This window comes from Pseudophryne corroboree, chromosome 8 (genome assembly GCF_028390025.1).
Source record: "Pseudophryne corroboree isolate aPseCor3 chromosome 8, aPseCor3.hap2, whole genome shotgun sequence".
NCBI classification, from domain to species: domain Eukaryota; kingdom Metazoa; phylum Chordata; class Amphibia; order Anura; family Myobatrachidae; genus Pseudophryne; species Pseudophryne corroboree.
This window is the reverse complement of record NC_086451.1, coordinates 440,336,918-440,359,141: the sequence shown is the minus strand read 5'-3', so window position 1 is coordinate 440,359,141 and position 22,224 is coordinate 440,336,918. Positions and strand designations below refer to the sequence as shown.

General features: G+C 47.7%; 1 protein-coding gene across 1 annotated transcript in view; it reads right to left on the bottom strand.

The window, feature by feature from the left end:
- Positions 1 to 1,286: 1,286 nt before the first annotated feature.
- Positions 1,287 to 22,224, bottom strand: part of LOC134949489 (uncharacterized) — a 228,581-nt gene continuing 207,643 nt past the window's right edge. Inside the window, exons 21-22 of the mRNA XM_063938086.1 lie at positions 5,550 to 5,643; positions 1,287 to 1,523 (exon numbers count right to left, since the gene is read on the bottom strand). Of these exons, the coding sequence (XP_063794156.1) occupies positions 5,552 to 5,643 (92 nt within the window). The 3' untranslated portion in view covers positions 1,287 to 1,523; positions 5,550 to 5,551. The remainder of the gene's footprint in view (positions 1,524 to 5,549; positions 5,644 to 22,224) is intronic.

Genomic DNA, 22,224 nt, shown 5'->3' with positions numbered 1-22,224 from the left:
CTGTATATAGCACATGTAACTGTGACAGGGAAGGTGGCCCCTCTCAGCTCTGGGCCCCATAGCAGCTGTACTGCCTGCACCTATGGCAGCTACACCCCTGTATATAACACATGTAACTGTGACAGGGAAGGTGGCCCCTCTCAGCTCTGGGCCCCATAGCAGCTGCACTCCCTGCACCTATGATAACTACACCCTTGTATATAACACATGTAACTGTGACAGGGAAGGTGGCCCCTCTCAGCTCTGGGCCCCATAGCAGCTGCACTCCCTGCACCTATGGTAGCTACACCCCTGTATATAACACATGTAACTGTGACAGGGAAGGTGGCCCCTCTCAGCTCTGGGTCCCACAGCAGCTGCACTCCCTGCACCTATGGTAACTACACCCTTGTATATAACACATGTAACTGTGACAGGGAAGGTGGCCCCTCTCAGCTCTGGGCCCCATAGCAGCTGCACTCCCTGCACCTATGGTAGCTACACCCTGTATATAACACATGTAACTGTGACAGGGAAGGTGGCCCCTCTCAGCTCTGGGCCCCATAGCAGCTGTACTGCCTGCACCTATGGCAGCTACACCCCTGTATATAACACATGTAACTGTGACAGGGAAGGTGGCCCCTCTCAGCTCTGGGCCCCATAGCAGCTGCACTCCCTGCACCTATGATAACTACACCCTTGTATATAACACATGTAACTGTGACAGGGAAGGTGGCCCCTCTCAGCTCTGGCCCCATAGCAGCTGCATTCCCTGCACCTATGGTAGCTACACCCCTGTATATAACACATGCAACTGTGACAGGAAAGGTGGCCCCTCTCAGCTCTGGGTCCCACAGCAGCTGCACTCCCTGCACCTATGGTAGCTACGCCCTTGAAGCCAGTGTTTACCCTGCACAGAAACAATATAAACGTACTTGCTCCCCTTATTCTACACACAAAGTTACATGCTTTTTTTGCTTTACTAAAAAACATGAATCAGGCGCTAAGGACTGATCATTTATGCGCAGTCCCAGGTAAGTATATTAGTTTGTGCATATTGTAAAGGTGACGGAGGAAGCTGACACCCCATATGTATTAGTATGCATGCACCGTATAACAGCTGGAATGGTGAGCGCAGCGTCCGTAAACGTCTTCGCTATATTTGAAAGAAGAAAACCAAAATATACAGTAGATTAAAAAGAATTACATGTGATGGCGTAATATAACACCGAGACGGCAATTATATCCCACTATCTCAAATGCATTTATTAAAAAGACATAATTGTTACCCGAATTAACAAACGATGCAATTTTAAATACTTTATTTTCTTGTTAGCACATTTCTAAAACTGCTACTAATTTATATTTCCAGCTATGTTTTATTGATTCCTCTAATTCCTGTCATGCGTCTTTACACCGGCAGACTTCCCGTCCAGCCATATATTCCATATTACACTGCTGCTAGAGGGGTCATGGATTGGCGCACATCATGTGACTCGGCGAGAGATTCAGCAAGCCTCCTGTCGCGCTGTTTTATCTAGAATCTGAAACAAGACAGTGATGGTTATTGTAGCCAGTCATGAAACAGGGGCCGACATCGCCGACATCTATAACTAATTTCCTGGGACAGATTGCGACCTGGGTTGAAGCCGGAATCGACCTGGGATGCGTCCAGTGTGAACGGGTAAGCCAGGTCAAGGTGACCCGTCACCCGTTCTCTGCATAGGAGGAGGCGGCGCTTGGACATGATCATTTCCAAGTGCTGCCTCCGGGAGCGTAGGCGGTGATGTTACCGACCCGGCAACATACCAGGGGGAATATTTACTAAAATTCGTATTTTTCAGAATGAGGTTAAAGTTCAAACACGAATGACATCGAAAGTGTAAATTTGCAACTTTTTAAATTTATTACGGCTAATTTACTAAGCTGTCGTATTCTGCATTTTCGTGTTTTCCGATGTTGATGTCACTCGTATTTTTTGGCAGTGTTTTACGGGAGTGAATAGTAAAACACTGGCCCTCATTCCGAGTTGTTCGCTCGGTATTTTTCATCGCATCGCAGTGAAAATCCGCTTAGTACGCATGCGCAATGTTCGCACTGCGACTGCGCCAAGTAACTTTACTATGATGAAAGTATTTTTACTCACGGCTTTTTCTTCGCTCCGGCGATCGTAATGTGATTGACAGGAAATGGGTGTTACTGGGCGGAAACACGGCGTTTCAGGGGCGTGTGGCTGAAAACGCTACCGTTTCCGGAAAAAACGCAGGAGTGGCCGGGGAAACGGTGGGAGTGCCTGGGCGAACGCTGGGTGTGTTTGTGACGTCAACCAGGAACGACAAGCACTGAAATGATCGCACAGGCAGAGTAAGTCTGGAGCTACTCTGAAACTGCTAAGTAGTTAGTAATCGCAATATTGCGAATACATCGGTCGCAATTTTAAGAAGCTAAGATTCACTCCCAGTAGGCGGCGGCTTAGCGTGTGTAACTCTGCTAAATTCGCCTTGCGACCGATCAACTCGGAATGAGGGCCCCTGCCAACATTAACACAATGAATCTCGGGCGTATCTGTGAGATCCGTGCAGGGCTTCATTGTACACCTTTCGTAAAAAAAAAATTAAATTGTTAAAAAGCAAAAAAATAAAAAGCGTGGGGTCCCCCCACAAGTACCAGCATGCGGTGGAACACCGGGCCCGCTGGTACCTGTAGTACTACTACTAAAAAAATACAGCCAAAAAAACAGGACACACACCCCGTGACAGTATAAGTTTATTACATACATGCACACCTCTAAACATACATACTTACCTATGTTCCCACGAGGCTCGGTCCTCTTCTCCATGTAGAATCCTTGGGGTACCTGTGAAAAAATTATACTCACATAATCCAGGGTATCTTGTTTTCTTTGTATAATCCACGTACTTTGCAAAACAAAAAAAACGGAAACCCGACCACGCACTGAAAGGGGTCCCATGTTGACACATGGGACCCCGACTGCCAGGACCCTCCCTGACTCCTGTCAAAGAGGGTCCCTTCAGCCAATCAGGGAGTGCCACGTCGTGGCACTCTCCTGATTGGCTGTGTGCTCCTGTAGTGTCTGTCAGGCAGCACACAGCAGAGATACAACGTAGCGCCTATGCACTCCATTGTATCCAATGGTGGGAACTTTGCGGTCAGCGGTGAGGTTACTTTCGGTCAACCGCTGACCGCAAAGTTCCCACCATTGGATACATTGGAGCGCATATGCGCTACATTGACTCTTCACTGCACAGCCTCACTGACACTACAGGAGGTCACAGCCAGGAGGGTGCCCTGATTGGCTGAAGGGACCCTCTTTGACAGGAGTCAGGGATGGTCCCTGCAGATGGGGAAAGGGGTCCCATGTGTAAACATGGGTCCCTTTTCAGTGCGTGGATCGGGTATGCGGTTTGTTTTTTTGCCAAGTACGTGGATTTAAAAAAAAGAACAGGACACACTGGATTTAGGTGAGTATAATTTTATTTTCAGGTACCCTGGAATCGACGTCAAGACGTGGGCCGAGTCGGCAGCTGAACATAGGTAAGTATGTGTGTGTCGGAATGTATGTAATAAAGTTGTACTTTCAAGGTGTGTGTGTGTACTGTTTTTATTTGGGTATTTTTTTTGCAGATGAACTATAGGTACCTGCGGGTCCGTTTAACCCCCGCATGCTGGTACTTGTGGTTCTCCAAGTACCGGCTTGCAGGGACTTGTAGTTCTTGTGCAAAACACAATATTCTTTTATTTTACACTTGGCTATCAGTCCCCCATCCGCAGCCCATGGATGGGAGGAAACAGCCTCGGGCTTCAACCCTGGCCCTTGGGTGGCTGGAGGGGGGGGACCCCTTGCTTTAAGGGGTTCCCACTCCTCCAGGGTACCCCGGCCAGGGGTGACTAGTTAGTAATTTAATGCCAGGGCCGCAGGGACCTATATAAAAGTGTCCCCCGGCTGTGGTATTATCTGTCTGACTAGTGGAGCCCCTATGCTTTTTGTCCCCCGTATTTTTTGCACCAGGACCAGGCGCAGAGCCCGGTGCTGGTTGTTTAAATATGGGGGAACCCCAGTAATTTTTTCCCGCATATTTTTTCGACCAGGACCGGCTCAAAGAGCCCGAGGCTGGTTTTGCTTAGGAGGGGGGACCCCACGCAATTTTTTTTACAACTTTTACACTATTTCCCACCCCTTCCCACTGATAACCATGCACGGATCTCATGGATCCGTGCATGCCTATCAGAACACGGTAAAAAAAAAAGCAGGTATGTTTTGAAACTGTTTTTTTTTTACGATTTGTATTTTTTTTCTCGGCAGTGCTTGTGAAATACACTTTTTAGTAAATTACCGAGTTGTATCAAAAAACAGTCGTATTTGACCGATGGTGTAAAAATATGAATGCCCTCATCACTGCCGAGATTTGAGCTTTGTAAATTCTTGAGATGACACTTTGAAGAAAAAACACCATCTCGGTCAAAATCGGGAGCTTAGTAAATATACCCCCAGGTCTGGTCGCAAGTCTGAAAGAGGTCTCAAGCCGGGTCGCACCCGTGTACACATTCCCGGGTGCGACTCAGCTCTGTAAGGGCATTAGTAACACCGTGCAGAGTTGCATCAGAAAGCAACAATTAATAGCAGAATAGGTTACTAAACAAAAGGTAACCCAGCAAACGGAGCGTGCAAAGTGGTAATGTACAAGTAGTACTACAAGCAGGAACTTTATTAATAAAATCAGGAATTACAGGTCCCGGGGAGATGTATCAAACCTCCCAGTCAGAGGGAAAAGTTGTATTATTTCAGTGTGTCACTGATAATATGTCTACAATACATCACACATGTAATAAGGCACGAGGCGTCACTGCCCGTGGTGACATCCTGGAGCAGCGGAAGGGAAGGGAAGGGGGGGGCAGTGTGCGTGGTAAAATAGGGGTTGTGGTCTTGTGTCCCTAACCCCCATTTCATCACTACGGGGGTCCCGAAGATACGGGCTGCACCCGGGGACTAGTGTGTGTGCGGCGCTGGCTTCCACACAATGACAGGGAGCTGGGTGCTGCACATAATGTCGCAGCACCCTGCTCTTGTCACTGAAGAGGAGTTGGCACTTTGGTGTCACCCCTCGGTGGGTGACACCGGGTGCGGCCGCAACCCCTGGATCCCTGTTGTGACACCATTGATAAGGCACATCTGCCAACATAGGGGCAGTCCTGTTTTCATTGGCTGTTCCGCCGTCCCACCCATCGGAAAAGTGGGGGAGAGAACCATCATCTAGCCACGCCATCTATTCACAGTGCATGGAGAGCTCTGGGGGGGGGTTTGCAAGAATGCTTGGCACGCCCCCACTATTATGCAATGGGGGGTTTGCCACCCCCTTCTCCACTGGCACTACCTTCTTTTTGTGTGAGTGTAAGATCCCGAATTCCAGTTCAACAATGTTGGATTTTCCTAATAAACACACTGAATGTACTGAAGACGACAGTTCTTGTCTCTGCATATGACTGGGGGGTTCATTTATTGCATACAGATTGCTGCGTGGCTGTCATGTCCCCTCACCTATGTATCTTACCTTTATTCATGTACAAATGTCACAGCGATAGACAGGCAGGATGCAAAGTGCTTAAACTTGGCAACGTCCTCAGCTGTGGCCCGGCCGGATTTAGCTGTAACAGATGTGATTGGTTATCCACTGGTTAGCAATGCAAGAAATCAGTTTCCACAGCTGCAAAATGTAATACTATGTAAAAAGGTCGGTCAGCTCTTTACAGCATGCATGGAAGACAGACAGGAAATCACATTGGCGTGATATGATAACGTGATCTGACTCAGGCCAGTTGCATTCAGCCAGGGGCGGATTGGGAACAAAAAGCGGCCCTGGAAAAATTTGTACTAGTGGCCCCACATGGGCAGCACCAGAGGTGTAAGGTCTAGCCATGGGCCATGGCAGCAGCACCCTCCCCCCAAGGCTTTCCAGATAGTGGGGATGTCCAGCACCAAGGGGGAAGTTAAAAGGAAATAAAATTAAATATTATGAGCACATTATATGATACACCTTCAGAATTTAGGAAACGATAATTCTTTAGAAAGATATATTTTCTTGCTTATTGCACCAACCGTCTCCCAATCACTATTCACTCAATCTTATATGTCAGCCAAGCAGGCAGACAGAGCATACACTAGATCACAGGTTCTCAAACTCCGTCCTCAGGGCCCACACGGTGCATGTTTTGCAGGTCTCCTCACAGAATCACAAGTGAAATAATTAGCTCAACCTGTGGACCTTTTACAATGTGTCAGTAAGTAATTAATACACCTGTGCACCTGCTGGGTTACCTGCAAAACATGCACTGTGTGGTCCCACGAGAACCGAGTTTGAGAACCTCTGCACTGGATCATCTGCAATCACAGGCTAAGTGGCAAAGTCATTTTCATATATGCAAATTATTTTAGAGATGAGCGCCGGAAATTTTTCGGGTTTTGTGTTTTGGTTTTGGGTTCGGTTCCGCGGCCGTGTTTTGGGTTCGACCGCGTTTTGGCAAAACCTCACCGAATTTTTTTTGTCGGATTCGGGTGTGTTTTGGATTCGGGTGTTTTTTTCCAAAAAACCTAAAAAACAGCTTAAATCATAGAATTTGGCGGTCATTTTGATCCCAAAGTATTATTAACCTCAAAAACCATAATTTCCACTCATTTTCAGTCTATTCTGAATACCTCACACCTCACAATATTATTTTTAGTCCTAAAATTTGCACCGAGGTCGCTGTGTGAGTAAGATAAGCGACCCTAGTGGCCGACACAAACACCGGGCCCATCTAGGAGTGGCACTGCAGTGTCACGCAGGATGGCCCTTCCAAAAAACCCTCCCCAAACAGCACATGACGCAAAGAAAAAAAGAGGCGCAATGAGGTAGCTGTGTGAGTAAGATTAGCGACCCTAGTGGCCGACACAAACACCGGGCCCATCTAGGAGTGGCACTGCAGTGTCACGCAGGATGTCCCTTCCAAAAAACCCTCCCCAAACAGCACATGACGCAAAGAAAAAAAGAGGCGCAATGAGGTAGCTGTGTGAGTAAGCTAAGCGACCCTAGTGGCCGACACAAACACCGGGCCCATCTAGGAGTGTCACTGCAGTGTCACGCAGGATGTCCCTTCCAAAAAACCCTCCCCAAACAGCACATGACGCAAAGAAAAAAAGAGGCGCAATGAGGTAGCTGTGTGAGTAAGATAAGCGACCCTAGTGGCCGACACAAACACCGGGCCCATCTAGGAGTGGCACTGCAGTGTCACGCAGGATGTCCCTTCCAAAAAACCCTCCCCAAACAGCACATGACGCAAAGAAAAAGAAAAGAAAAAAGAGGTGCAAGATGGAATTGTCCTTGGGCCCTCCCACCCACCCTTATGTTGTATAAACAAAACAGGACATGCACACTTTAACCAACCCATCATTTCAGTGACAGGGTCTGCCACACGACTGTGACTGATATGACGGGTTGGTTTGGACCCCCCCCAAAAAAGAAGCAATTAATCTCTCCTTGCACAAACTGGCTCTACAGAGGCAAGATGTCCACCTCATCATCACCCTCCGATATATCACCGTGTACATCCCCCTCCTCACAGATTATCAATTCGTCCCCACTGGAATCCACCATCTCAGCTCCCTGTGTACTTTGTGGAGGCAATTGCTGCTGGTCAATGTCTCCGCGGAGGAATTGATTATAATTCATTTTAATGAACATCATCTTCTCCACATTTTCTGGATGTAACCTCGTACGCCGATTGCTGACAAGGTGAGCGGCGGCACTAAACACTCTTTCGGAGTACACACTTGTGGGAGGGCAACTTAGGTAGAATAAAGCCAGTTTGTGCAAGGGCCTCCAAATTGCCTCTTTTTCCTGCCAGTATAAGTACGGACTGTGTGACGTGCCTACTTGGATGCGGTCACTCATATAATCCTCCACCATTCTATCAATGTTGAGAGAATCATATGCAGTGACAGTAGACGACATGTCCGTAATCGTTGTCAGGTCCTTCAGTCCGGACCAGATGTCAGCATCAGCAGTCGCTCCAGACTGCCCTGCATCACCGCCAGCGGGTGGGCTCGGAATTCTGAGCCTTTTCCTCGCACCCCCAGTTGCGGGAGAATGTGAAGGAGGAGATGTTGACAGGTCGCGTTCCGCTTGACTTGACAATTTTGTCACCAGCAGGTCTTTCAACCCCAGCAGACTTGTGTCTGCCGGAAAGAGAGATCCAAGGTAGGCTTTAAATCTAGGATCGAGCACGGTGGCCAAAATGTAGTGCTCTGATTTCAACAGATTGACCACCCGTGAATCCTTGTTAAGCGAATTAAGGGCTCCATCCACAAGTCCCACATGCCTAGCGGAATCGCTCCGTGTTAGCTCCTCCTTCAATGTCTCCAGCTTCTTCTGCAAAAGCCTGATGAGGGGAATGACCTGACTCAGGCTGGCAGTGTCTGAACTGACTTCACGTGTGGCAAGTTCAAAGGGCATCAGAACCTTGCACAACGTTGAAATCATTCTCCACTGCACTTGAGACAGGTGCATTCCACCTACTATATCGTGCTCAATTGTATAGGCTTGAATGGCCTTTTGCTGCTCCTCCAACCTCTGAAGCATATAGAGGGTTGAATTCCACCTCGTTACCACTTCTTGCTTCAGATGATGGCAGGGCAGGTTCAGTAGTTTTTGGTGGTGCTCCAGTCTTCTGTACGTGGTGCCTGTACGCCGAAAGTGTCCCGCAATTCTTCTGGCCACCGACAGCATCTCTTGCACGCCCCTGTCGTTTTTTAAAAAATTCTGCACCACCAAATTCAAGGTATGTGCAAAACATGGGACGTGCTGGAATTTGCCCATATTTAATGCACACACAATATTGCTGGCGTTGTCCGATGCCACAAATCCACAGGAGAGTCCAATTGGGGTAAGCCATTCCGCGATGATCTTCCTCAGTTGCCGTAAGAGGTTTTCAGCTGTGTGCGTATTCTGGAAAGCGGTGATACAAAGCGTAGCCTGCCTAGGAAAGAGTTGGCGTTTGCGAGATGCTGCTACTGGTGCCGCCGCTGCTGTTCTTGCAGCGGGAGTCCATACATCTACCCAGTGGGCTGTCACAGTCATATAGTCCTGACCCTGCCCTGCTCCACTTGTCCACATGTCCGTGGTTAAGTGGACATTGGGTACAACTGCATTTTTTAGGACACTGGTGAGTCTTTTTCTGACGTCCGTGTACATTCTCGGTATCGCCTGCCTAGAGAAGTGGAACCTAGATGGTATTTGGTAACGGGGGCACACTGCCTCAATAAATTTTCTAGTTCCCTGTGAACTAACGGCGGATACCGGACGCACGTCTAACACCAACATAGTTGTCAAGGCCTCAGTTATCCGCTTTGCAGCAGGATGACTGCTGTGATATTTCATCTTCCTCGCAAAGGACTGTTGAACAGTCAATTGCTTACTGGAAGTAGTACAAGTGGGCTTACGACTTCCCCTCTGGGATGACCATCGACTCCCAGCAGCAACAACAGCAGCGCCAGCAGCAGTAGGCGTTACACGCAAGGATGCATCGGAGGAATCCCAGGCAGAAGAGGGCTCGTCAGAATTGCCAGTGACATTGCCTGCAGGACTATTGGCATTCCTGGGGAAGGAGGAAATTGACACTGAGGGAGTTGGTGGGGTGGTTTGCGTGAGCTTGGTTACAAGAGGAAGGGATTTACTGGTCAGTGGACTGCTTCCGCTGTCACCCAAAGTTTTTGAACTTGTCACTGACTTATTATGAATGCGCTGCAGGTGACGTATAAGGGAGGATGTTCCGAGGTGGTTAACGTCCTTACCCCTACTTATTACAGCTTGACAAAGGGAACACACGGCTTGACACCTGTTGTCCGCATTTCTGGTGAAATACTTCCACACCGAAGAGCTGATTTTTTTTGGTATTTTCACCAGGCATGTCAACGGCCATATTCCTACCACGGACAACAGGTGTCTCCCCGGGTGCCTGACTTAAACAAACCACCTCACCATCAGAATCCCCCTGGTCAATTTCCTCCCCAGCGGCAGCAACACCCATATCCTCCTCATCCTGGTGTACTTCAACACTGACATCTTCAATCTGACTATCAGGAACTGGACTGCGGGTGCTCCTTCCATCACTTGCAGGGGGCGTGCAAATGGTGGAAGGCGCATGCTCTTCACGTCCAGTGTTGGGAAGGTCAGGCATCGCAACCGACACAATTGGAGTCGGACTCTCCTTGTGGATTTGGGATTTCGAAGAACGCACAGTTCTTTGCGGTGCTACTGCTTTTGCCAGCTTTAGTCTTTTCATTTTTCTAGCGAGAGGCTGAGTGCTTCCATCCTCATGTGAAGCTGAACCACTAGCCATGAACATAGGCCAGGGCCTCAGCCGTTCCTTGCCACTCCGTGTGGTAAATGGCATATTGGCAAGTTTACGCTTCTCCTCCGACAATTTTATTTTAGGTTTTGGAGTCCTTTTTTTACTGATATTTGGTGTTTTGGATTTGACATGCTCTGTACTATGACATTGGGCATCGGCCTTGGCAGACGACGTTGCTGGCATTTCATCGTCTCGGCCATGACTAGTGGCAGCAGCTTCAGCACGAGGTGGAAGTGGATCTTGATCTTTCCCTAATTTTGGAACCTCAACATTTTTGTTCTCCATATTTTAATAGGCACAACTAAAAGGCACCTCAGGTAAACAATGGAGATGGATGGATTGGATACTAGTATACAATTATGGACGGGCTGCCGAGTGCCGACACAGAGGTAGCCACAGCCGTGAACTACCGCACTGTACTGTGTCTGCTGCTAATATATAGACTGGTTGATAAAGAGATAGTATACTCGTAACTAGTATGTATGTATAAAGAAAGAAAAAAAAACCACGGTTAGGTGGTATATACAATTATGGACGGGCTGCCGAGTGCCGACACAGAGGTAGCCACAGCCGTGAACTACCGCACTGTACTGTGTCTGCTGCTAATATAGACTGGTTGATAAAGAGATAGTATACTCGTAACTAGTATGACTATAAAGAAAGAAAAAAAAACCACGGTTAGGTGGTATATACAATTATGGACGGGCTGCCGAGTGCCGACACAGAGGTAGCCACAGCCGTGAACTACCGCACTGTACTGTGTCTGCTGCTAATATATAGACTGGTTGATAAAGAGATAGTATACTCGTAACTAGTATGTATGTATAAAGAAAGAAAAAAAAACCACGGTTAGGTGGTATATACAATTATGGACGGGCTGCCGAGTGCCGACACAGAGGTAGCCACAGCCGTGAACTACCGCACTGTACTGTGTCTGCTGCTAATATAGACTGGTTGATAAAGAGATAGTATACTCGTAACTAGTATGACTATAAAGAAAGAAAAAAAAACCACGGTTAGGTGGTATATACAATTATGGACGGGCTGCCGAGTGCCGACACAGAGGTAGCCACAGCCGTGAACTACCGCACTGTACTGTGTCTGCTGCTAATATATAGACTGGTTGATAAAGAGATAGTATACTCGTAACTAGTATGTATGTATAAAGAAAGAAAAAAAAACCACGGTTAGGTGGTATATACAATTATGGACGGGCTGCCGAGTGCCGACACAGAGGTAGCCACAGCCGTGAACTACCGCACTGTACTGTGTCTGCTGCTAATATAGACTGGTTGATAAAGAGATAGTATACTCGTAACTAGTATGTATGTATAAAGAAAGAAAAAAAAACCACGGTTAGGTGGTATATACAATTATGGACGGGCTGCCGAGTGCCGACACAGAGGTAGCCACAGCCGTGAACTACCGCACTGTACTGTGTCTGCTGCTAATATATAGACTGGTTGATAAAGAGATAGTATACTCGTAACTAGTATGTATGTATAAAGAAAGAAAAAAAAACCACGGTTAGGTGGTATATACAATTATGGACGGGCTGCCGAGTGCCGACACAGAGGTAGCCACAGCCGTGAACTACCGCACTGTACTGTGTCTGCTGCTAATATATAGACTGGTTGATAAAGAGATAGTATACTCGTAACTAGTATGTATGTATAAAGAAAGAAAAAAAAACCACGGTTAGGTGGTATATACAATTATGGACGGGCTGCCGAGTGCCGACACAGAGGTAGCCACAGCCGTGAACTACCGCACTGTACTGTGTCTGCTGCTAATATAGACTGGTTGATAAAGAGATAGTATACTCGTAACTAGTATGTATGTATAAAGAAAGAAAAAAAAACCACGGTTAGGTGGTATATACAATTATGGACGGGCTGCCGAGTGCCGACACAGAGGTAGCCACAGCCGTGAACTACCGCACTGTACTGTGTCTGCTGCTAATATAGACTGGTTGATAAAGAGATAGTATACTCGTAACTAGTATGACTATAAAGAAAGAAAAAAAAACCACGGTTAGGTGGTATATACAATTATGGACGGGCTGCCGAGTGCCGACACAGAGGTAGCCACAGCCGTGAACTACCGCACTGTACTGTGTCTGCTGCTAATATAGACTGGTTGATAAAGAGATAGTATACTACTAATATTATATATACTGGTGGTCAGGTCACTGGTCACTAGTCACACTGGCAGTGGCACTCCTGCAGCAAAAGTGTGCACTGTTTAATTTTAATATAATATTATGTACTCCTGGCTCCTGCTATAACCTATAACTGGCACTGCAGTGCTCCCCAGTCTCCCCCACAATTATAAGCTGTGTGAGCTGAGCACAGTCAGATATATATATACATTGATGCAGCACACTGGGCTGAGCAGTGCACACAGATATGGTATGTGACTGAGTCACTGTGTGTATCGTTTTTTTCAGGCAGAGAACGGATATATTATTAAATAAAACAAACAACTGCACTGTCTGGTGGTCACTGTGGTCGTCAGTCACTAAACTCTGCACTCTCTTCTACAGTATCACAGCCTCAGGTCAATCTCTCTCTCTCTCTCTCAACCCTAATCTAAATGGAGAGGACGCCAGCCACGTCCTCTCCCTATCAATCTCAATGCACGTGTGAAAATGGCGGCGACGCGCGGCTCCTTATATAGAATCCGAGTCTCGCGATAGAATCCGAGCCTCGCGAGAATCCGACAGCGTCATGATGACGTTCGGGCGCGCTCGGGTTAACCGAGCAAGGCGGGAAGATCCGAGTCGCTCGGACCCGTGAAAAAAAACATGAAGTTCGGGCGGGTTCGGATTCAGAGAAACCGAACCCGCTCATCTCTAAATTATTTAGCATCTTATTCATTATGTCTATAAAAAGGACCACATGTCCTCAAACAAAACAGGCCCCACGGGTGCGCCGGCCCACCGGGAATCTTCCCTGTAGACCCTATGGCCAATCCACCTCTGCATTCAGCTGAATGTAGGGATGGCCATCGACCAGCGATGATTCCAAATCATCAATGGTTTATGGACGATTTTGAATGTTTTTTGCCATCGATGGGAGAGGACCAGGTGGTTTCTCTCCATCGATTGCACAGCCTAAACGAATATTTAAAAAACATTTTTTTTGCAAGGTGCGGAGACACGGAGCATAGCTCCGCCGCCGACGCCTGCGGCCCAGGCACCTTTCAGTGATGGCCATTGAGTGGTGCAAACCATCGATGGTTCAAGTGCCATCGATGATTATCACTGATGGTGCATCGATGGCAACCATCGATGGCAGCCCACCGATGGCCATTCCTAGCTAAATGGCACAACAGTTTCATTAGCATAATTACTCTAAGTGCAATTAAAAGTTCATAATGTGATATTCAGAGGCTTCTTTAAACATGGTGACTGCGCCATGTCCCATTATTTTCTCTGCTACTCAGATCTTCCGAAATATGTCGGCAGCGCCATTTTCCTGGTGATTCTGCAGCTCAGACACTGTACTGAAGGAATTTTGTCCACATTTAATTTTGTCCGGCTTTGGTAAAATAATGTTACTGGTGAAAACATTGATCACGAAACAATGGTATGTTCTAAAGTTTATATTGACAGATGATTACATCAACCGTGCCTAAAGTAAATCATCGGATTGCAAAACCGACACTTAGTAAATAATAATCCCCTTTGTCCCAATCTAATCTGTGCCAGCTTTGATCTCCGCTATCTCAGATTTCACATCCGCCAACCGTCAACGTGTGTTGATATATACGCCTGGAAATCCTGTTTAAGTGGCTTCATTTCTGCCAGCAAGTACGCTACAGTACTGTATATTTTTATGTGGGTAGGTGATTTGGTACGTCTTTAGATCTAGCCTGAGGCGAGTCAGGAGATCTTGAGTTGTGGATGGTCTTTTACGGACATAGGGCCAGATGTACTGAGCTTTGTAAATGGTGCCCAATAAACGGTTCAGACACGCCTGCACTGTCCGGACCGTGCCCCCCCCAAAGCCCCTAAAATGCTGCCGAGACGCCCCCTCCCGTCCTGCGACCGCCTCTGTCAATCAGGCAGAGGTGTTCACACAAGTGAGGTGCCGTCGCATCTCACTGTGTGCGCACGTGCGTTCCCTAAGCCCTAAGTCTGTTCTACGGCAGCTAGGAGCTGATTGGCTGGTACTTCTTACCCACTGGAAGTTTAGTTAAGCAGAAGGATAGCGATGTATATACTGTTTGTATCTAAATGATATTGGTGACATTTACCTTATGTTCTCTTTATACATGGAATTGTTGGCTGCCCACACAAATTAACAAGCTGTTTATCCTATTATTATCACAATTTTCCCAGGACAACAGTAGACAGCACTGGGGTTAGTTGATTGTATAGCAGAGGACACTGGTACTCGGTGCTATTCTCGTAGTGGGCAGATGTGAACGTTGATGTGGGTGGAGCTACCAAAGGGGCAGGGCATCAATTGGTACATACATATTTTTTTTTTAAAGACATAATGCCCAGAGTATTGCTATATATATATATATATATATATATATATGTATATATATAGCTTGAAAAAAAGGACTGCGGCACTCGGGGTCTTGTGATTGTAAAAAATGTATTAGAAATACACAGCAAAGAACATCAACGTTTGGGCTGCACAACAGATGTCCACCGTGCAGAGGATAGCCCCCTCCGGAACTGTGCCATAACTGTCCAATAGACGGAGAAAAGAGGTGGTGTCTTTCAGGCATGTCTTAGAACCAATGGCTGAAGTATACAGTCGAGGAATTGAGATATTGGTTGGTATAACGACTGTCGGGCAGAAATTATGGGACGACCGGGAGGAGTCTGGAGGTTCTTGTGGATCTTGGGCACAGTGAAGAGAACAGGGACCACCGGGAACTTCTGCGTGAGAGCCTTGTGTAATTTAACAGAGATGAGGTTTTGTGAGTGGGCTGCTGCCAGGATGGTGTCCAGTTCCTGCTTGTATGTCACCGTAGGATCGCAATCCAACAGGCTGTACGTGTTAGAGTCTGCTAACTGGGTCAAGATCTCGGAACGGTAGTACGACATATTCAGGATCACCACTCCGCCCCCTTTATCTGCGGGGCGGATAACGATATCTGTGTAAGATCCCAAATTCCTGAGAGCTATCCATTCTTGTTTGGATAAGTTGTGGTGATGTTGCTGGTTTGCCTTGGTATATTTGTTGGAGGCTTCGTCGACCAGACGTATATATGTTTTGATGGAAGGGTTCGCGGATTGGGGATCAGGTTGCGCACAGTCACTCAGCCCACAGCGTCCCTGCCGTTGCTCAGCAACGGAGCAGCCCCGTCATTCACGAGACGCACCGACACGTCATCACCCAGCGCCACACAGGGCACGCATCGGGAACACGGGCGGCCGCACTCCGGCGGTTTGGCGGGCTCCCTCTCTGTTTAGGTAAGTCACTTTCTCACTTCACACACTCTCTCACATCTTGACAAAGGGGTTAGACACCCCGAAACGTTGATGTTCTTTGCTGTGTATTTCTAATACAATTTTTACAATCACAAGACCCCGAGTGCCGCAGTCCTTTTTTTCAAGCTGTCAATCATATTTGCTGAGGGCACCGGGGCACATCATTCATTGGAGGAGTGCCGGGCTTTGTATGCTGTATATATATATATATATATATATACACAGACACACACACACACACACACACACACACACACACACACACACACACACACACACACACACACACACACACAATGCTACCAGTAGTGACAGATACACATAATGCTCCAGTAGTGCCAGATACACACAATGCCCCCAGTAGTGCCAGATGCACAATGCTCCCAATTTACCGGCAGTGCTAGTTACACCAGAACTATTTTTTTTATTCAGATAGGTACAGGAACTGTGGGTCTGTGGCAGAGCTATTAAAAATGTTATAGACAGACAGAGGATATATAGTTTTCAGAAAAGAAGGCACTCAAATTGGACTTTAAAATAGAAGGATAGAACGATAGACAGATAGACAGATAGACAGATAGACAGATAGAACGATAGAACGACAGATAGATAGATAGATAGATAGATAGATAGATAGATAGATAGATAGATAGATAGATAGATAGATAGTAGAAAAGAAGGGACTCAAAATGGACGTTAAAATAAAACTTATCTTATGGAAAATACATTTTGGCCCAGGACAGGTTCAGGAACCCAGTTCCTGATGATGTCATAATGAGAGGTTCAGGAACTCCGTTCCTGCTGGTTCCTGCTGAAAAATAGCACTGCTGGTACTGTATGCTAATATGAGAATGAATGAGATACTGTATGGATTTGGTTGTATGAACCTTAGCTTGTGAGGCCCCCTAGTGTCTCTAGTGAGAAGAGCAGGCAGTAAAAAGTAATTTCCTTTACAGTCTCCGCATCAGTATGAATGGCTATAATGGCTGCATAGTCAGTCAGAGTGTTTAGTTCTATGATGGCGATGTACTAAGCCTTAGAGAGTGATAAAGTGGAGAGAGATAACATAACTGCCATGTCACAGGCTGGGTTTGCAAAATGACAGGAGCTGACTGGTTGGTACTTTATCTCTCTCCAAGGCTTAGTACATCTGCCCCTTAATGTTTTGTTCAACTTCAAAGGGTAGTTTGATTTTTCTAGCATAATACAGAGTTGCTGTACACCCAGGCCCGGCCCGGCCGTTACGCGGGGTACACGTACGGGTAAGGCGCCACAGTGAAGAAGGCGCCAGCAGCCTGGATCACGGCGCGCCTCTCCTGCCTGCCGTCCTGCGGCCTCCCCTCAGTCTGGTCTCCGGCTGTGACGGCGGAGTGAATAACTCAAATCAGGTGCCGGTTCGTTAGCCAATCAGAGCTCGCGGACCGGCGCCTGATTTGAGATATACACACTGCCGTCACCGCCGGAGACCAGACTGAGAGGCAGGGTGGCAGGCAGGAGAAGTGCGCGCTGCGCTCTCTACACAGCGGTGAGCAGCACTGTGGGGGCATATCTGGCACTGTGGGGTCATATCTGTATCTGGCACTGTGGGGTCATGTGTGGCACTGTGGGGGCATATCTGGCACTGTGGGGGCATATCTGTATCTGGCACTGTGGGGTCATATGTGGCACTGTGGGGTCATATCTGTATCTGGCACTGTGGGGTCATGTGTGGCACTGTGGGGGCATATCTGGCACTGTGGGGGCATATCTGTATCTGGCACTGTGGGGTCATATGTGGCACTGTGGGAGCATATCTGGCACTGTGGGCACATGGCACTGTGGGGGCATATCTGTGTCTGGGACTGTGGGGTCATATGTGGCACTGTGGGGGCATATCTAGCACTGTGGGTACATGGCACTGTGGGGGCATATCTGTGTCTGGGACTGTGGGGTCATATCTGGCACTGTGGTGGCATATCTGGCACTGTGGGCACATAGCACTGTGGGGGCATATCTGTGTCTGGGACTGTGGGGTCATATCTGGCACTGTGGTGGCATATCTGGCACTGTGGGCACATGGCACTGTGGGGGCATATCTGTGTCTGACACTGTGGGGTCATATGTGGCACTGTGGGGGCATATATAGCACTGTGGGTACATGGCACTGTGGGGGCATATCTGTGTCTGGGACTGTGGGGTCATATCTGGCACTGTGGTGGCATATCTGGCACTGTGGGGCCGGGCACATGGCACTGTGGGGGCATATCTGTATCTGCCACTGTGGGGGTTATATGTGGCACTGTGGGGGCATATCTAGCACTGTGGGCACATGGCAATGTGGGGGCATATCTGTATCTGGCACTGTGGGGGCATTCTGGCACTGTGGGCACATGGCACTGTGGGGGCATATCTGTATCTGGCACTGTGGGGGCATATCTGGCACTGTGGGCACATGGCACTATGGGGGCATATCTGTATCTGGCACTGTGGGGTCATGTGTGGCACTGTGGGGGCATATCTAGCACTATGGGCACATGGCACTATGGGGGCATATCTGTATCTGGCACTGTGGGGTCATGTGTGGCACTGTGGGGGCATATCTAGCACTATGGGCACATGGCAATGTGGGGGCATATCTGTATCTGCCACTGTGGGGGCATATCTGTATCTGGGACTGTGGGGTAATATCTGGCACTGTGGGAGCATATAAAGCACTGTGGGCACATGGCACCCACTATCTCCCTGTGACCCCAGCCTCCTCAGTCACCCACTATCTCCATCACCTCTGCCATCCAGTCACGCACTTTCTCCCTGTCCCTGACAATCTCCCTGGACCCCTGTGGGTACTATTGTGTGGCCACGCCCCTTACTTGTGAGACCACACCTCTTTTGAAATTTGATCCCATCAAGGGGCGCTAAATTCTAAATTCGCTTACCAAAAAATTAAGCTCGGCCTGGCCCTGTGTACACCAGAATGCAGATAACGTATATCTATACACACAAGGTAAGAGGGTCTGTAATTGTTCTTCTTGTAAAGGTGGGTACACATGGAGAGATATGTGCTTTAATTCTAAGCAGTCTGGCTAGATTGCCTAGATATTAAGCACGGATCTCTCCGTATGTATGACGCATAGCAATAGCGATGCGCAGTCCTGCGTGTCGCTATCGCTGACTCTAGATTTGGCATGCATGTGTGAAGTAAGCTGACTGGATTGCTTAGCCTTAGACGTTAAGCACGGATCTCTCCGAGTGTACCCCCTACAGCGGCACAATCTAGCACATCGCACATTTCATCTGCTGGGTGAAATGAGCCCCCTCCTCCCCCCCCCACCCCTGTCTGTCCCCCTCGCTCAGCACACATCGCGCTGTGCTGAGCAGGGGGAGAGATGTGTGCTAAGCGGTCTGTGTTAAGATCGCTCAGCACACATCTCTCCCCGTGTGTACGGGGCTTAAGACTTGGCTTTATGCTAATATCTATATGCATTTATCCAGATATTGCTATCAGTAGATTCTGGACTAAATGAAGAAAAGGCAAGGCAGCAGTAATTTGTGGAGAGCCTTCCGTGACGTCAGAAGACTTCCAGGGGTTAACATTTGGCCCTTCTTTTGAGAACACCTTTTGGTAAAACTTGAAAACCTGGATCTGGCAATAAGGGTCAGTTGGCAACGGCCAGGCTTATAGATAGTAGAAAAAAGAGAGAAGTTGTGTGGGCGCTAGGAAATATGGCTAAAGGACACCTAAAATATTATAGCTGTTCACTGGCTGCAGCCTCTCAAGGGCGAGATGCTGATCCTCAACCAAAAAATGCAAAACAATAAATACTCAGAGAAGCGCTACCAATGAACAGTCTGATAAATTTATTTATTAAAAATAATTAATATAGTTTCAATAAAATAATCCGCTTATCCTGGAATGTTCAACATACAATACACACCAAACATTCAATGATTCTAAATAATCACCTTTAAAAAGAACATAACCTCTTAATTCCCAATAAATGCTGCAGCAATTAAAATGTACTAGTACTTATAGGGTTAAGCTCCATGCATGGGCTAATTAATTCACATGGGTTCCTTAGATGCTGTTTAGAAAGTCCATCCACTGTGAAGTATTTATATGGTATTAATCAGCTTGTATATTGCAGTCTTATCCAGATCACGTAGACTTTCTATGGGTAGCTTAATTTGTGCAAATTTCCATATATGTGCAGTGATAATCTAGCCAAATCACTGATTGTGCAGTCTCATATAATGAAGCTTACCCACTTTTAAATGATGGAAATTTCCCTTTAGTGTCTTTTCCTGTAGTGGGCGCCGGCTGCCCACACCGCTAAACAGCGGCACAGCAAGGTGTCGGTATCACTGTTGAAGACTGCGCTTCACGGGGACCACTTCAGAGCGCGGCTACCTGAGACCAGAAAGCCGTTCGCGGCTGATGAAGTCAGGAGCCGTTCGCTCGTGCATCCGTAGCAGGAACCGCTGAATGTGCTGTGGGTGTGCTGAATGTTGAACACCCAGGATACCGGGCAGGACGTCGGGCGGGATGCTTGACGCGTTTCTCAGCCTCTAATACCGGGGCTGTTTCTTCAGAAGTCTTCTTCTGAACATTCAGTTCAACATTCAGCACACCCACAGCACATTCAGCGGTTCCTGCTACGGATGCACGAGCGAACGGCTCCTGACTTCATCAGCCGCGAACGGCTTTCTGGTCTCAGGTAGCCGCGCTCTGAAGTCGTCCCCGTGAAGCGCAGTCTTCAACAGTGATACCGACACCTTGCTGTGCCGCTATTTAGCGGTGTGGGCAGCCGGCGCCCACTACAGGAAAAGACACTAAAGGGAAATTTCCATCATTTAAAAGTGGGTAAGCTTCATTATATGAGACTGCACAATCAGTGATTTGGCTAAATTATTAGAGATGAGCGCCTGAAATTTTTCGGGTTTTGTGTTTTGGTTTTGGGTTCGGTTCCGCGGCCGTGTTTTGGGTTCGAACGCGTTTTGGCAAAACCTCACCGAATTTTTTTTGTCGGATTCGGGTGTGTTTTGGATTCGGGTGTTTTTTTCAAAAAACACTAAAAAACAGCTTAAATCATAGAATTTGGGGGTCATTTTGATCCCAAAGTATTATTAACCTCAAAAACCATAATTTACACTCATTTTCAGTCTATTCTGAATACCTCACACCTCACAATATTATTTTTAGTCCTAAAATTTGCACCGAGGTCGCTGTGTGAGTAAGATAAGCGACCCTAGTGGCCGACACAAACACCGGGCCCATCTAGGAGTGGCACTGCAGTGTCACGCAGGATGTCCCTTCCAAAAAACCCTCCCCAAACAGCACATGACGCAAAGAAAAAAAGAGGCGCAATGAGGTAGCTGTGTGAGTAAGATTAGCGACCCTAGTGGCCGACACAAACACCGGGCCCATCTAGGAGTGGCACTGCAGTGTCACGCAGGATGGCCCTTCCAAAAAACCCTCCCCAAACAGCACATGACGCAAAGAAAAAAAGAGGCGCAATGAGGTAGCTGTGTGAGTAAGATTAGCGACCCTAGTGGCCGACACAAACACCGGGCCCATCTAGGAGTGGCACTGCAGTGTCACGCAGGATGTCCCTTCCAAAAGACCCTCCCCAAACAGCACATGACGCAAAGAAAAAAAGAGGCGCAATGAGGTAGCTGTGTGAGTAAGATTAGCGACCCTAGTGGCCGACACAAACACCGGGCCCATCTAGGAGTGGCACTGCAGTGTCACGCAGGATGTCCCTTCCAAAAAACCCTCCCCAAACAGCACATGACGCAAAGAAAAAAAGAGGCGCAATGAGGTAGCTGACTGTGTGAGTAAGATTAGCGACCCTAGTGGCCGACACAAACACCGGGCCCATCTAGGAGTGGCACTGCAGTGTCACGCAGGATGTCCCTTCCAAAAAACCCTCCCCAATCAGCACATGATGCAAAGAAAAAGAAAAGAAAAAAGAGGTGCAAGATGGAATTGTCCTTGGGCCCTCCCACCCACCCTTATGTTGTATAAACAAAACAGGACATGCACACTTTAACCAACCCATCATTTCAGTGACAGGGTCTGCCACACGACTGTGACTGATATGACGGGTTGGTTTGGACCCCCCCCAAAAAAGAAGCAATTAATCTCTCCTTGCACAAACTGGCTCTACAGAGGCAAGATGTCCACCTCATCTTCACCCTCCGATATATCACCGTGTACATCCCCCTCCTCACAGATTATCAATTCGTCCCCACTGGAATCCACCATCTCAGCTCCCTGTGTACTTTGTGGAGGCAATTGCTGCTGGTCAATGTCTCCGCGGAGGAATTGATTATAATTCATTTTAATGAACATCATCTTCTCCACATTTTCTGGATGTAACCTCGTACGCCGATTGCTGACAAGGTGA